Source organism: Ammospiza nelsoni, chromosome 9 (assembly GCF_027579445.1).
Source record: "Ammospiza nelsoni isolate bAmmNel1 chromosome 9, bAmmNel1.pri, whole genome shotgun sequence".
Lineage (NCBI taxonomy): Eukaryota > Metazoa > Chordata > Aves > Passeriformes > Passerellidae > Ammospiza > Ammospiza nelsoni.
Window position 1 is genome coordinate 23214114 of NC_080641.1, and position 17465 is coordinate 23231578.

Here is a 17465-nt window from a genome sequence, read left to right on the forward strand (position 1 = left end):
TCTACCTAACTGCATACTTTCCCAGCATATGTTAAAATACAGGCATTTTCAGGGGATTATGTACAATCTTAAAATTCATAGGATTGCACACTGAGAAATGTCTTCACACTCAAGAAGAATTCACAATATTCACAAAGATTTTATGATGCAATGACTGTCATTCACAAGGAAATACAGCAGATCAGCAAGGTCTGTATAACTCAGTAACAGTTAACTTAGGAAAGGTAATGTATGAATTAAAATTGAAATGCTAGTTAGGAAAGGACTAACTGTAGTAATGAAAGAATGATAATTCAGGTTCTTGTGCTAGCAGTGACAACAGTTTTGCAAGGGGAAATGCAGGAATTATCACCATTCTCATGAATGCAAGGAGCAATTGTGTACTCTGACACATATGCCTTCTGTATTTTAGTATGAATGAAGAAAGGTTACATCTTCATAATGCACATGCATCACTTAGAGTAATCTAAAAATCAAATGGAGTGTTTAATTAACAGTTACAGTATAATGTCTGAACTCCTTTCACCTCAGGAAGAAGACTGTGCAAATGAGGAATGGCCCTTCACATTTCAGATGAATACAGAAAGAAAGAGGAAAGTAAAGCAGCTCCAGCAGGGCTGGTATTATCTGCTGCTCATGATGTAGCCCTGTCCCTGCTGCATCCATCCCGTCTGCTCAGCTATAAGGACAGCTGTATTTTCCATGATAATTTGTTTGCATTTCAACTCTAATCTTGACTCGTACAATTCCCAACAAATCGCTTTTGCTTTTTTATTATTATTATTACCTTATGCTTATTATTGCACTTTTTCATGTGCAATGTATGGAGATGAGATTCCATGTGCAATCTATTGTGCGAGGTGTTTTAATCAATAATCTTGTTCTGCTGATTAAGCAGGGGCTTCTGTTTTGGCAAGATAACATTAGTTTCTCCTGTCATGCTCCCAAAGCTATTGGGAATCTTCAGCAGATCATTAGATATGCTACAATAAAGCTTCGGTACATTCTCTTTTCTTTCTTAAATTGCTTCTTCACTGTCCTATCATTCCTCGTCACTGCTGGCACTGCATTATTATTACAGCTCCCCTGAAACTTGCACTAGAGCTATGTCTGCAGGCCATAGGATGCCATTTTCAATTGAAGCTTCTGCTTCAAAATATAAATTAAGAAAATTTCATTATCTCCTGCCAAGGGCCATTATTCACCATTGTTCTAAGGAAGATTAAAAACGCACAATCTATGGACTTGAACAAATACTCCAGCATTAAAATGAAAACCACAGTGTATCATGACTGGACCAGAAAGTGAAGCACTGGGATCTGAGAAACAGATTCTGGAAAGACATTAACACTGCATGGATCAAACCAAGTGACTGAGGGAAGAGGTCATCTCTGTGGGCAAGTCACATCTGACACAGAAAGATACAAACAGATCCTTTGTGTTCTTGCAGTTTGCAAAAATAAGGTATGTATGAAATAATGTCCACATTGCAATGCATCCTTCAAATGCTTTTGTTTTGCAAACACAACTTTGACAAAGACAGTACAATAATAAAATAAACATCATGATCTTTTGAAAAGTATATGGATTAATGTATAGGCAGAAAAAACCCATCAAAATAATTTTGGGTATTCCTAATGCTGTATTTCTGTGAATCTAGTGTTGCCTTAATTAGGGCGCAAACACAGCAAACAGTCACATGTAATTCACTATAAAAAAAAAAAAAAAAGATACCATCTAAACCCATTTGCTTACTAAACACATTTAGTAAGAAAAAATTAATTTTTAGTAACATTGTTGATACATTAAAAAAAATCTTGGTACGTTTTGAAACTTTCAAGCCAGTTCTGATATTTCTCTTTCAGCATATTGATTAAACGCTTAAAAGCCAGCGTGGTGGCATGTTCCTGCATATCGCCTGCAGCAACCTGCTCAAACACCACTCGAGGCACGTAAACTCCAAGCTGCAGCACCACATACTCCATATGGTCTTCTTGCTCCTTACTCACCCTAGGTGAGCTGCAGCCTGTGTGAAAAGATAGGGGAATATGGGATGAATGCACTTCATGTGGTGATTTACACTGAAAAATTCCTGAACCCCATTACCCAAAGTAAGTAGCTGTCTTTACAGCTGTATTCCTAATGGTCTACAACTGCCATGTGGGATGTGGTTTTGCTTTTGAATGAATATTCACTAAACCTCCGCTCCTGTCATTAAATGCAAAGTTACAGATGTATGAAGTCATCAGATATTACTTAAATGCTATGTTTTATTACAAAACTGACATATAAAACGGAGAACAGAGGTTTTATTTTAGGGGTGTTTTGATATATAATTGTGCACAAAGAAATACCACAGCAGATAAATTTAAAGGCATATATTTAAATTCTGAGTTTCACACTCACCTCAGATGCCATACATTATTATGTACTGAGGTCTAATGAGTTAGCAATTTAAGCCTAACCAAAACCTGGAAAAAAAGACCTGCTGAGAAAATCCAGCCTTCCTATAAAGCCTAGCTATGAAGGAGGATTGTTCAGCCATCACTGCTGTTTCCACAGTGCTCCAGCACTACCCTTCCCATGCAGGATGAGTGAGCCACACGCCCCTAAGGATAGATCCATAATCCTGGGACTGGGCTGACACACTGACAACATTGCTTAATCTTTGTAAGATTTTCTAAAAATTATTTTTATTTTAGCCCCAAAACTATTATAGGGGAATGAGTATGCAAAAAGTAAATAGCACCTATTTTACTGAGTTCAAAGAGGAAATGGATTTAGTGAGCTGTGCTTGGAAGTTTTCATTATCTAAAAGACAAAGGAGATACATGAGGAGGTATGATAGCAGAATTTGGCCATAAGAGCTGTATCTAGATGTTGGTGACTCACCTATGACTGCTAAACAGTGAGGCATCCTATAGCTTGGTTTGAAAATTCATGAACTAGCCCAAGGATTTTCTATGCACTTGGCAACGTGACCATTACAGTAATAAATCTGGGGGATTTGGATGAAAAATATTTGGGGTGAAGAAAAATAAAAAAAAGGCGTGTTTTTTTCCTTCCGTTTTCTTTCAAAATATAATATTGATGATTTGTTGAATCTTCCTAATTACCAAGTAAACACATAGAAGGAAGGTAAATAGTGTATAATTAATATTGTAGGGGAAGGTGCCCCATAGCCTTGTTTCCATTTGCCCAATAAAAAATTGCAATTATATTTAATTGTGCTTTCTTTATACAATGTAATCTTGTGGGAGTCTAAGGGTATGCATTAAGCATAAAAACTCCAAATAGACAATAAAACACAGCATAAAATATGCAACTCCCATAGGCCTTTTCTTAGAATTACTTGGTCTGATTCACTGTCAATGAATGTGTATCAGACTTGTATGGCAAAGTAATTTAACTATATTTCTTGCTTTCAACCTCTTCTTACAACTTTAATACATTTAGTTATGACCCATTTGCCTTTTAGTATTCATGTCTCTAAGTTCAAAGCAGTGACTATTAAAATGAGGAATCTTCTCACTTACTCACATCTAAGCTATCAGAAACAGTTTTTCTTGTTACAGTTCATCCTTGTTCTAATACTTTTCTTATTGGTGTAAATGCTATTATTATGGGGTTATCATTAACCTGAAACTGGAGCATCAGATAAAACAGGGAGAGGAAAAAAAAAAAGTAGATTCCAGTAGAATATATAACTCCTGCTTTCTCTCGATATTTTTAGGTGCATTTATAATCCTGCTTTTCTATCTCTACTACTTTCTACCATGCATTCCAAAGGCCTACCAAACCAATCAGAGTTTTTGAGGAGATGACTGTAAATCAAGGACAGTAAAAGTAAGTATCAAAAATGCAGTGAGGTGTGCAAAGTAAATGGAACAATCTCCTGGTGAGGTCTACGTAGGTGCAAACCCAAACCCCGTAACAGTATGAAACAGAAGAGACCTGTTCTTTAGAGAAAATGTTTCTAATGCAACCCCACCTGAGGAATAAGAAATGGAAATACAGTAATGTTAATAATAATACTACTAATAATAATTGTCATATTATTTACATGCATGCATATTTGCAAGCAAGCTGCAGCATGGGATTACAGGCAGTGTACATCTCAGAACACCAACTAAGCCAAGCAGATCCGCACTGCTGAAAAGTAATAAGCTCAAAAGATCCAATTAAATGTTTCACCATTTAGACAAAATAAATAGCCTGCAGCTATGCTTACTTACTAATGAAAACTTTAGTAGTGCAGCATCGTTGTATCTGAGCAATTTGCACAGATTATTCACACCGAATGAGCACGGTGCAGCATCGTGCCTCGCGCGCTGAGCAGGTTTCAGGGGAGAAATGTGGGGCTTTAAATAAACCCAGAGCTTTACGAAGGGGCATTTATTTCAGAGGCACAGTGCTAGAGCAGAGCTATAGAAAATCCAAGAGAAAATCCTGAAGCACAGCGTCTGATCCTTAGGAATAACAGTGCAACAGACTTGCAGGAGAAGAGAGTACCAGACAGAGAGTATAGGATAACAGTAAAAACCCTTTAGAATTCTTTTTTTTGCAGCACAGTTGATCTTTTTTATCCATGGCTTGGCATGCACCATATTCATAACGTAGTTAAAAGTTATGTAACTTAAGACAGCTTCTGAGTCATTATTAAATGAGAAAATTGAAGAATTACAATATTGAAAACATGTAGCCTTATCCTGCATGTTAATTTGCACAGATCTGAAATACGTTTTTAACAATCACCCACTTTAATTACTAAAATAAGGTATTTTAGATGACAGGTATATTTTGTTACTGCAACTTTTTGAAACAGAAGCCTTGGTATTCTTTCAACACTCACATTTCCACCAGACCTCCAGGTCTGTGCAGTGCAAATTCAGCTTGATTCACTATGGGTCCCCTGAGTTTAACACATCTCTTCTGCATATAGAAATGCATATTCAACAAAAAAATCCTATTTTGCCTCTAACAGGAAATTAAGATTTAGTCATTTATAGAACTGGCCACTGGGATAACCAGATTCCATAGAGTTCTTTGGTTTCCCTGTGCAACAGGCAGGCAGAGGACAACTTCACATGGGGCATGCAGTGGGCACAACCCTAACTCAACTTTAACACATACATTCACCTTGAATAATTAAAAATATTAGAGCCTGTATCAATTAGGAGAAATTATTTACAAAAATGTTCACCTATTGCAGTTGGCATATGGAAAAATTATCATATTTTTAACAAGGGAAATGGGAAATCGCTATGGGATGCCCTACTTAGATTAAATTAGCAAGATCTTGTTATCAGACCATATAAAAGATACACCATAATAAGATGTGACCTTGCAGAACCTTGGAGCCAATCCGTGATTTTTCCCCTATAACCCTTCCTAATTATCTGCAAAGTTACAGACCCTTTTGTGGCAGGCTATTTTTCTGTGAATAGTGAGGGGTTTTGGGCTTTTAAATATTTAATTAGTCTTCTGAAATGAGAATTGTTGCACATGCCAACTGCTTCGATTTTCAAACTGTGTTCATCCTAATTATGTTCAGATTTAGATTGGTCATCCCAAACCTCTCACTCTTGTAATTATTTACTCCTTAAAGATCATTCAGCAGAGAAATATTTTTCACCCTTATGGCTCTTTCTTTCCACAAATGGCTTTTCTGGTCCGTTAATTACCCACTCAGAGGATTAGAGTTTGTAATAATGCAAAAGATGCTGCATGTTAGATGAGTTTTACAGGGTGAAAAAGAATAAATTGTTTTTTTGTAAACCTGCCTTGGGGAATATCCCCTTTTTGGGTTATCATTTTCATCAACAGTGGCCATGTGCCCACTGCTGCATATCCACCAACTCTGTAGGGCTGCAGAGTGACTCATTTACACAGCTCAACAGAACTCAGAGCAAAATGCTGAGCAAGAGGCAAAAGACAATTTGATTATTTTAAGAGATTTATAGAAGTGCAATCTGCTAGCAAGAAGGTGCAGTCCTTTATCTCATATTTTTACTGCAGATTTCATGGCCTTAAAGTTACACGCATTTAACTGATAACTAATAATAAAATTACAACTTTTCTCATTTCATCTGCTGATTTTTTCCAAAAGTGTTGTCCCTTGGTAGATCCTTAATCAACTCTGTAACAGTGGTGTTATTTCCTATTAAAATGTGTCTGAGAGTCCTCACTACAAGTACTTTCTTTTCTTCTGAGAGGAATGTCTGTCACAGAAGCACTGTTATTCATTAGTATATGAATATATACATATATATTCCAGTGATGTCTGGATATAATTATCATCTGGAAAGCTTGCAGGGCTTCCAGGTATAGGACTTCCACTGCAAAAGTATGCTGTTCTAACTTGGAAAGCACAATCCCACTTTTTCTTTACAAACTGAAGTTAAAGGATTAAGTTACAGATTTGAATTGTGCATTCTCTGGTTCCAGGAACTTCCAGTTTTGAGCCCAAAGAAGTTTAGAGGACTGCTTCAGTTTGCTTGTTCCCACATCTGCAAAATCCTGTCTATTCTGCAGTTGGCTTTTTACACAAGCCAACCAGACTCACCACTGTAAAACATTCATCAGAAAATTCACTGGCTACACTCTGTCAATGCACAGATTATCTTTAATTGTGTCAAAAATATTCATGATCTAATCCTTTTACGAAACTGTCTATCACCAAAGGAGTCTCGTGTGCCTGCACAATTAAAAACCGCATGTTAGCCATACATAATACTGTGTTACATTTGATGCAAATCCTTTACCATTGAAATAAGCACTGGGCTGACAGCATGAAGTGGCTGATAAGAAAGCAACAAGGCACTGCTGATGGCACTCATGATAAGTGAGCTCTAACTCATATGTGTTCTGTCTACAGTACATTACCCAAAGTGCTCCTGTTTTAAATGTGACTCCAGGAGGTGCTCTTTTGCTGTATCTCTGTCAAAAAGGCAGCAAAATTATCCAAGAAAGCTAAATACACAAAGTAAATTATGTTTTTCATACCCACCAGTGATGCTGGCACCAGAATAATACACTGAAAGCAATATCACTGCTGCTGCCTTCTAGATGAGAAAACACCTACAGTTTCATGAGTGTAACAGTAGAGTTGAACTCAATGTCTGTAATAAATTCAGTAAACAGGGAAAGATTATGGGTTCAGAACTGTCACGTTATTGCTACACTTACAATTCAGCCTAAAAGAAAGTATTTAATAGACAGAGCACAAACTCTTGAGTCATGGCAAAACAATTTTACAGTGCTGCAAAAATGTGTGCATTAAATACATTTCCAAATTGCTCCTTTATTATATAGATGTATATCACAAGAAGCTAGCTATCTGAGAAGCAATGAACAGTAAGGTTTAAGATCACAGATTACTACTAAGAAAGGAATATAGATGCCTTTGCACCTACAACAGCAAAATACACCATCTTGCCAGATGAAACACTGCACAGGTTGGTATCACTGATGAGTAAGATGGAGGATGCTTCCTCCAAGGTGTTCAAGGTGTGTGACTTTGGTCAGAGTAGCTTGCCCAAGTAAATTATTTTTCTGCCTAATTTCTTCTCTTCTTTTTGTGTTTTGCATGTGTATGTGTGTGTGTGTGTGTAGTAGAACAATTTGAAATTCAAAGGTTCCTATAGTTGCTGTACTACCAGGTAAATCTGAAAAAATGGCTTTCAATAGTAAATTTGTAGCAAAGCTTCTGTACTGTAAGTGTATTGTAAATCAGGTTGGACATGGAAATAAACTCCTCATGGTAAGAACCTTTCCTTCCAAATGATACGTCTACAGGGGCTAAAAATATCCTGAATATTGAGTATTCGGTCTATGTAACACTCTTAAGACTGCATTAACTTCATTGCAGTAACTTGTTTTATAGGCTCAGTTCATCATGACCTATAAAATGTTAAGCTGAAGTGCTTTAAATATCTGCTAACACCATGTGCAAGCCTGGGAGTACAAGGCACTGTGCTGTGAAGCGGCAAAGACAGTGCTCTTCTGAGAAAGTAGCACGCACTCTTATGTCACTGATATAAACAGGGTAAGCCTGCTAAATAATGTATGAAACAGCCAGCCAATCTTTATATAAAGCAGGAATTCTAGTTGAATTCTTTGTGTGATTTTATTTTAGTAGTATGACATTAGCTGTTTAGATTGCTTCCTAAAAACCATAGAAGCTGAGTATCATACTAGACTAAAAGACACATGTGCAAACTCATTTCATTCACAGTTATTACATGAAGGGGAAAAAAAAAATACTTCTTTCATTTGTGGTAGTAGTATTTTTGCTAATTATTGTTCTGCAATATGGAGAAGATAAAATGGAAAGGGAAATTATCTATGTCTTTCAGTAATCATGGCCCATTTATTAAGCAATTAAATCGCAATTTTATTATTAGAGAGGAAAAAAAAATGCTGTAAAATAGCACCATTGCTTGTATCTTTGATCCTTAAACTCTTCCATTTCAGCAACCTCATTAATGTCAAAATACCACGAATATGGCCATGCCTTTTTTAGAATGTATACTCTGGGCACAGGCAAAATCTATGAGATTCAATAAAGAAGACTTTTCTTGTTGAATACAACTAAAAGCTTAATTGAGCCACAAAGGTCAGAAGGTTCTTTTTATTGTAAGCAGGAGATTATTCTGTGGCAGAAAGACATTTACAGAATATGAGATCTGCTAATTTCTCTACTACTCTTTAGATTGTTTTTAATTTTTAAACCCATGCTACTCTTCTATTTCTTTCCTCTGAATTAAACATCTTCACTGTAATAATTTTTAAATTCCATTTCCTTTGTGTTACTAATGAAAACTTTTCACTTTCATGGCTACTGCTGACTTTTAACACTAGAAAGTACTCATAATTTACTTACATATATTTAATTCATATTAATCTGTCCTAATTTATGATCTATACCCTGCTCTGCCCATCTTCATGTACCTTTTCCATGTCAGTTCTGTTTACTAAGTGAAATTCAACAGATTTCCTATAGTGCAATGAACCTTAACAGGCAGCTTTTAATTGCCTCGCGTAGGAAACCACATCACTATTAATTCCACAGCAAAAGTATAAAATAAAACTATTGCTTCTCAGACTCTAGAGCAATTAGACCTCTCGGCTATTTGGCTAACTCTGCTTCATGATACCCAGTGCAGTTAATTATATTTTTTGATGTTAATAGTCTCTGTCAGTTTCAAGCATAACTCCTCTTTGATGAATATTTAAATTATATTTGAATAAAAAAATAATCTTGGTTACATTTCATATTCAGCAGTCATCACAGCTTAATAAAGGTCTCCTCAGAAAGGGTTGAGATAAATGGCTATATGAACACATGTATAAAGTCCTAAATCAACTTATCAGATAATGTAGCTGTTTTGGCTAAGTATTATAGAGGTTTTATTGGGGTGGGAGGAATTAATAGGCTTCAAGTATTACATTATTATTCTATATGAACTAAATTTGGTGCAGCAATATATAAGTAAATTAAAACTTTATTATTAAAAAGTTCTGACTGCAACTAAACCAGGAACTTATATTGGCTAGACTAGAAATATGAAAACCATGCAAAATTCATGCAAACTCATTCAAGAGGACACAAAATTCAACTGAAAGGAGCTGAAGGTTAAGCAATGTTGTCTCAGTCAAGTTCTCTAAAAAATTAGCAAATTACTAAGAGAGGCAATTACATACCCAAAACATATAGTATGTGATTAACTGAGCTAAACAGTGTGCACACCTAGTAAAGCCCATTTCAGCAAGCAGGAAAAAAACCCACAAGAAAATCACAGGCTGAAGCACGTATTTTATATGAAGCTCAAATACACAAGCAACAGCATATAATACTTAAAATTTTATGTATGTATATGTACAGTTAGTTACATTTATTTTTGGCCCCTGAATAGCAAGGAAAGAGTGATGAGTGTGTGTATATGATCCTGGCATAAGAGATACGCTGACTTAAGAAGAATTTGATTGTGGTTTTGCCAATAATAAAGGAAGAAAACTACTTGAATATAAGATATGAAAACACTAAATAGAATATCAAACTACACCCTAGTAAAATAATGAATCCCATATTTTCTGAAGCAAACTAAATCTAAATTTTAAATGTAATTAGTTGGTATGAATGATCCTTTTGTTGTTTCCTTTGTAGCCTGTCCGATGTCGCGACTACAGCCACGCGCCCCTGTGTTATGTGTTTGCATGTGTGCAGTAAAATCTCTTCTGCAGGAAATTAAAATAGAACACGCTGCAAAATGATGATCAAGTACCACTGACAGCTATTTCCCCTCACCTGACTGCTAAGAACCTTGTAATACGAGGATTTCTATTTAATTTACTAAGTAATGCCATGATAGAACAACCCCATTAAGAAATCCCCCTATTTTTAATGAATAAAACTAGACCTACTACTTTCATATTAAGAATTAATGATACTGAAAATACACAATGCCAGAAAAGGTTCTTCTCAGTCATGGGTATTACTGTTTCCTGCTGTAATAACGCCACTGACTGCGGTGTGTTTCAGGAACCTTCTAGGCTCTGTGATTATGCCTTGCTCATGAAAACACACTACACATATTTCTGCTTTTTTCTTCGTATTTGAGTCATAACTAATTCTTGTGACTAACACATAGAAAGCAAAACAAAAATCAATCTGGCCACAGCTCGGTATCGTGAAAAGCTGAATTTCACAATAAAGAGCACTTTAAGCTTCTGCTACATCAAAATAGTCACAGGGTTGACTGCTGTATTAAGATCTATTTCAGATTAATAGAATTCTTAGTTTTAAAAGGGTGCTTAAGAAAAAACGTCTAATATTGATAATGTTGTATGGTAAATGTTTTGCGAAGCAGTTGTAAGCAAGCTGGAACAGAAAGCACTGGCATGCCAGAGCAAAAGGTCCTTGTTTGTGAGATCAGCATCAGTACGACAGAACTTCCGATGTGAGCAAATTCAAAGAATGTACCCTATGCACAGCAGCTTGTGTACCCTGTCATCAGCACTGGGATTTCTCTGACATAAAAAGGAAAAAGACATGCAGAAAGCAGAAAAAGGCAAGCTGTACCTCTTATTTGAAAACACTTTTCACCTGATAGCATCTTTAGCAAAGAGAGGCAAGCTTCGGCTGCAGAAGGAAAAGCAAGGGAAAAAGCAAGGATAGCAGCAGGGGTCAGCAGAGCCCTTGCCTAGCCTGGCAGACCCCCGAAGTGCAGTGTGCCACTGCCTCAATTACAGGCAGCTCCAAATGGCAAAGGATGAAATCCAGCCCATGAAAGGCTGTAAGTCATACCACCAAGAAATGCCAATCTGAAGTGTGCTGCAGCTTAAACACTGAATCAACCCTGGCTCCTGGCTGAAGGAGCTGTTTTTGAAAGAGGCTCTGAAATGCTTCTTCTCTGGAAATCTTGCACAGGCTGGAATTCAGGTCTGCAGTGACCCACAGCACGCTCTGCATTCTATCAGCAAAGCACCCTGTGCCAAGTTTCCTTTTGATTACACCTTTTTGCTACAATGAATGAGATTCATCAGTTATAGATTTCACCCAAGCTTGGAGTCCAGCGGAAGATTTGCTTTATCCACTCGCATTACAGAAGAGACCAAACTTGTTTTCATTTGAAAGGACACTAATACGGTGTGACAGTGCTTTCTCTGCAGACCTGACAAGCAGGAACAGGAAAGAGGGCTTGAGAGATGAGTCTCCTTTGAAATAGAGCTCATTTTGTTTTCTTTCAAAAATGTCTCACTCCTTTATATATAGGAGTTTTCAAAATGACCTATTTCTTGGATGTGTGAATAGATGGAAAAGAATGAACACCTCCAGTCTTCCAATCTCCCATGGGATACATTAGGAAATCCTGGGAGAAGGAATGGATGTGCTGCTGCCTCCAGCCTTGCCTTGGTCACTCAGCAGGGCAGGGGCATGTTGTTCATGTTGTGAAAACCTTCTGCTGAAGTGCAGCTGTCTGCAGAGGGATGATGGACAGAACAGGTTAAGAGCATTGCCATGGGAGAAAAGTTCATGGTAACAAAAACCCAGGCGTGAACTCCTCACTGGTGTCATGATGGACATGGTAATTGAAGGTACATGTGTTGCCTGTGCTATAGATAGGACAGGATAGATGCAACAGAAAAAAACAAACTCTGCTGAAGGGGATTTATTCCTCTTTCAATCCTTTTACTTTTCTGCAGCAATGTTTTAAAAGGGAAGAGTATCTAAAAAAATTACAGTTGCCTAAGTTCATCTATTATACCTGACATATTTTTATGTTTAAGCCTACCTGTGGAAAATGAGGTTTGCCTTGTTTGTGCATATTTAGAAAGCAATATTACACTGATTAAATATGCTTAGCAAAAATGTAAAGTACACAAAAGCCACAGTTATAGTATAAATTGTAGCTGAAAATAGAATTTAAAGGCTATTTCAGTGCAGAACTGATGTAACCGCCTTTCTGTTGCAGATCAAAAATTAATTAAAAATAAGCTGAATATCGCAACATGAGACTACTTTTTTTAATGTAGATGTTTACATGGTTTGCAAAAGAAGTCTAAACATCTTGAATTTTCTTCTTTTCAGTATTTACAACAATACTCTTGGTATCAGATCAAAGAACATACAGTTATTATTTAAAAGTTCAAGGTATTTTAGCCTGTATAACAAGGGGAAAAGCGTTTTCCTTCTGAATTTTATATTAATTTGGCAGTAAAAAGTATATGTTTGAATTTTTCATCTACGCTGAATGATTCCATAGATTCCAAGTGAATAGACCTAATTTTCTTTAAATACAAAATACTAATTTTCTACTAGACCAAACAATAGTAATAACTACAATTGCTTAAAAAATAAGGTGTACAGATTGGAACACACCTGTCATTTTTTAAATATGGGGTTTATAAAGCTTTAAAATTATATAATTTCAAATTATTATCTGCCACACCATCCAAGTATATATTTAAATACACAGTCAATTAAAAAAACCCCTTATTTCACTGTCCTGGAATCACACAGATCATTATCCAATTGTGAAAACAAATAACTGAACTTCTCCTAAACAAAAAATTTAGGACTAGGAAAAATTATTCCTACTAAACAACTCCCAATTGCAATTCAAAAAGAATAATCCCAGCATGCAAGAATCCATCCTAGCATCTTATTATTTCACTATAATATTACATACCTAAGCGACCTTTGATTTGAATTATATTTTAAGTACATTTCTAGAAATATCTATAAAATATCTGTTATTCTTTTACCTATGGTCCAGACCATAGGAGACACTGGAGACAGAAAATGTTCACAAACACCCAGGTGGTTTGAACAGAACTCACAAGATCCACCTGCAATCTGCTTGCCACAGAAATGGATAATATGAGGTCATAAGTAAATTTTATGCTGTTAATTTTCAAATCTCTGCCGTGCCTATAAAAAGCAGCATTAGCCTTATCAACTTCAAAGTTTCATGACAGTTTCTGCTACAGCCACACAAATGCACTTTATGAGCAAGCAACTAGAGCAATTTCCTCAGGCTGCTTTGCATCTTCTGCTTCCCTGTTCATTTAATTTCTTCTTAAATGAAAAGGAAACAGAGGAGATTTGTCCCTGCTAAAGGACAGCAGAGCACAGAGGAGTTGGACTATTTTAAGAACTAAAACGTGCCTGAAACATGGGTCCTCTGCCACTCACTTAAGCTACTTGCTCACCAAATATTCCAGGAATTAGCTTATTGCTGTGCTGAACTGCAGCATGTGGTAGAACCTCTCAAATTTGATGGTATGCAAACGCTGGGGTTAATTATCAGAAAAGTGTGAAAGAGGAGAAGGACTTTCTAAAGGTCTAGTCCCTTTCTTCAAAGCTTTAATTTCAACCATGCCAGTCTGAAGTTTACACAGAATCTAAATACATCTGAAAGACTTTATCCTGGAATAATTGGGATGTAATTTCAATCAGGGACTAAAAATTTAATAACTATTTTACAGAGGTAAAAGCAAAGCAATGAAGTCATTAGTGTTCTAGTCAGGCTTCCTAGGAATGCATTAAGTCAAAAATCTTTTGAGAACTGCTGAAAAGAAAGAATAGGGTGAGGTAGAAAAGATTAAGTAGCAGCTCATTCTGAGAAAGAGGAGCTGATGCATCAGTGGACACTGGCAAGGTCTGTGTGCTGCTATCTCAAATTCTCTGGAAGGGGAGCAGGGCACGTGATTACATGGCTTTGTGTTAAACTGGAAACCTCATCTTACTTTTCAGTCTTCAGATTTCACAGTATTGATCTCATTAAGCCAGTGTTTTCACCTTGTAATTGCAGAAAATGTAGTTGCTCTGCAAAAGCTGTGGATTAATGTTGCAAATGAATAATGAGCACTTAATAATTGCTGCAGAACTACATTTAACTGTACATCTAAACTGAATTGAGTGGTCAAACGCAGTGGTAGCACAGTTGACTGAAGTGATAAAAACAGGTCCTTAAAAGTAAACATTGCAGGATTTTAGGTAGAAATATAGAAACTATTGCTGCTTATTTCTAAAGGTAGAGAAGATTTCACCGTCATCAAAAGTTCTAACCAATTAAATAAAAAGGAAAACAAATGAACCTGATAGTCCTTCAGGTTAGATTTTTCTATGTAATTGTTGTCATCAAAATACAGCTGATGTGTTACTTTTATATATCAGATCAAGGACATGTGCTGAGTATCAAACAACAATTTGCCTCAGACAACAAAAAATTACAATCACCAATGCAGTTATAAATAAATGAAATACAAGAAATTTAATATTTCATAAAAAAATTTGCAACATTCTTCTATGCTTGCAATATAGCACAAATTGAGCAATTTTGGAAAAAATTAAGCAAGACAAGACACATCTTTTCTACTTAATGACAGGATCTAAGAAAGAAAACTATGAAAGCAAACTTCCTAATTGCTATAAATGTCAGACAAAAATAGAAAGCAAAGTGTCAAATGATCTTTGCCATTTGTTCAGACAATAAAAAAAGAGAACAAAAACGAAAAACTCTTTGAGCATAATCTGAACCAATGTCCTCCATGTGATCACAATTTTATTTTAATGTTGAACAAAGTATAAGAGTAAAAGATGGGGGAAGTTCAAAAATACACTGTGCTATCATATTTTTACAGCTGATTAACTGAAAGGGAAAGATTGAAATTTCAGCTTTTCAGTAACAGCCTGATGTCACTTCAAGCAAGACTGTGCCTCTATATTTGTCTCTGACTACCCTAATCTGTATATTTGCAGTGAACATAAGGAAGACTTTGATCAAAACACAACATGCATTTTACACAACAAGGAAGTCTACAGAGCAGCACTACATTTACAAAAGCAATTGAAGGTGGTTTCAAAGGGAGTTGACAGATTAGAGGATGATGACACTGCTGCTGCAGTCTCGATGGAAATCTGGCTTGATCTAATTAACAACTATGAACTTGAACCACGAGAAGATAATTCAAACATGATTTAAAGAAGTTATATTACCTTTTTAACAGTGTAGCAATAGAGCCTTTCCCTTACTGATCACAAAACAAGCCACAGGTTCAGCACAGAACAAGAAATAAAAGACCTGATAGCCTCAATTTACCTCCAGCATTTGAAATTGAAGTCTGAGATCCAGCCCAAATATTTGACTACTGAAATAAAAAATATCTGCATATTCATATAGAAATGATAAAAAATGCTAAGAGTCCTAATCATGACAACTTAAGTGAATCAGTAAATCAAAATGGAAGGCCATTTTTAAGAGGTGTCTATGGGAATAAGCATTACCATGTTCAAACAGAACAGAGGAAATGGAGCACAGAAGGCAGTACAACTTGCATATTTCATTTGACACATCTGTGTACAGGCACCAGAAACCTTCCAGGATATTCCCATCCCCTTTTTATTCAGATTCCTCACCCTAGGAAAAAGGCACTGGGAGGAAAACTTCCAACCAATCCTGAACTCATTCAGGCTTTTAGTTTAAGCCAGTAGCAATGCCAGTGACTTATTTGTGCTGACATTTCCACAACTGTCAGTAGTAGGTGGCTGCTGCCCATACACAGCCTTTAGCACAGGACTTTCTGTGAATCTGAGCTCTCATGCACCTTTTGTAATAAAAATACTTTTATTGGCAGTTGGGGACATGATTTAGAGGTGGAATTGGCAGCACAAGGCTAATGGTTGGATTTAATGAACTTAAAAGTCTTTTTCAACCTAAATGGCTTTATGATTCTTGGTTGGTTCTTCTGTTTTCTCTGAATGTCAAGTGCTGTCACTAGCTTGTGCTTATATGCACCTGTATGCTCGCACACACGTGTATAATGACATATAATCATCCTGGCATGCAATCATTCTGACATTTTCCATTGGAGGGAACTACTATTAGGAACTATGGCAGGGATTTACTGCATTTACTGAAAAATACAGCAGCCATTTGGAAAAATTCTCAGGGCTATCTGACCTTCTGAGAGACAAAGAAATACGGAATCTCCAAATAACTGAATTGTTTCATTCTCCTTGAAGTTATCTTTCTGCTTTTTAACTTTTGTTTACAGAATTTAAAAACCCCCAAACCTCTAATTGCAACCGGTAGTTTCTATTTCCTTTAAATATTATTAGATAGATACAATAGTAGCAATAGCAAAGTGGCAATCACAACTCAACATTTCTTACAGCATATTCCTCTCTCTGTATTAACACAGATATTTTTCCTCATTAGTCTACAGTCCATGTTAGTATACATACCCCGAGATGTATATTTTTACCTTTGTGTCATGATTTTGTAGGCGTCTGGAAGGAAGCATTCTGTGTTCTCCATCTGGAAGGGGTCAGCATCACAGATCTTGTCATCTGTCCGTCCGTAGTTGGCGCTTTCGATCATGATGACATCGCTGCCGGGACACCGCAGGTCGATGGAGTAGCCTTCGCAGGAGAGCTCCCTCCTCACCAGACCAAACGGGAGCGCTGCTCGGCTGAAACCTTGGCAAAAACACAAGGACAAAATGGGGCTGAGCCTAAAGGACGCACTGAATTGGACCATTCTTTTTCTGCCACCTAAGCACCAACTCTTGTGTGCTGAAGGAAGTGCAGCTTCAACAGTCTGAGCTGGTACCATGTTAAGTGAGGCGTCTTTCATGGAACTGTCACATCCCTACACCATGGCTGCTGTGTCCTTAATCTGGGAAAAGAGGAAATTCCCTTTCACTGCTTCTAATCCGGGGCAGGGCAGAACAGTGGTGCCTGTCTGCATGGCTACACTGCACGTTCCAGTTTCCACCTCTTTTCTCTCTGCTTCTGTCTCCAGTCCTTGGGCACGGTCAGACAGGCCGTGTCTGGAAGCAGGAAGCGGCAGAGCAGGCAGGATTTGCAGAAGTGATTTTAAAAAAGAAAACAATACAACCACAAAAAAGTTGTAGCTCCAACTTCATTAGTCTTTTTTACTTTGTGTCTCCCTTTC

General features: G+C 36.8%; 1 protein-coding gene across 3 annotated transcripts in view; it reads right to left on the reverse strand.

The window, feature by feature from the left end:
* ADGRL2 (adhesion G protein-coupled receptor L2) overlaps window positions 1–17465 on the reverse strand; it is a 156078-nt gene that overhangs the window by 54767 nt on the left and 83846 nt on the right. For all 3 annotated transcript variants that reach the window (XM_059477739.1, XM_059477738.1, XM_059477737.1), the window contains exon 3: window positions 16774–16987. In XM_059477739.1, coding sequence (XP_059333722.1) covers window positions 16774–16987 — 214 coding nt within the window. The remainder of the gene's footprint in view (window positions 1–16773; window positions 16988–17465) is intronic.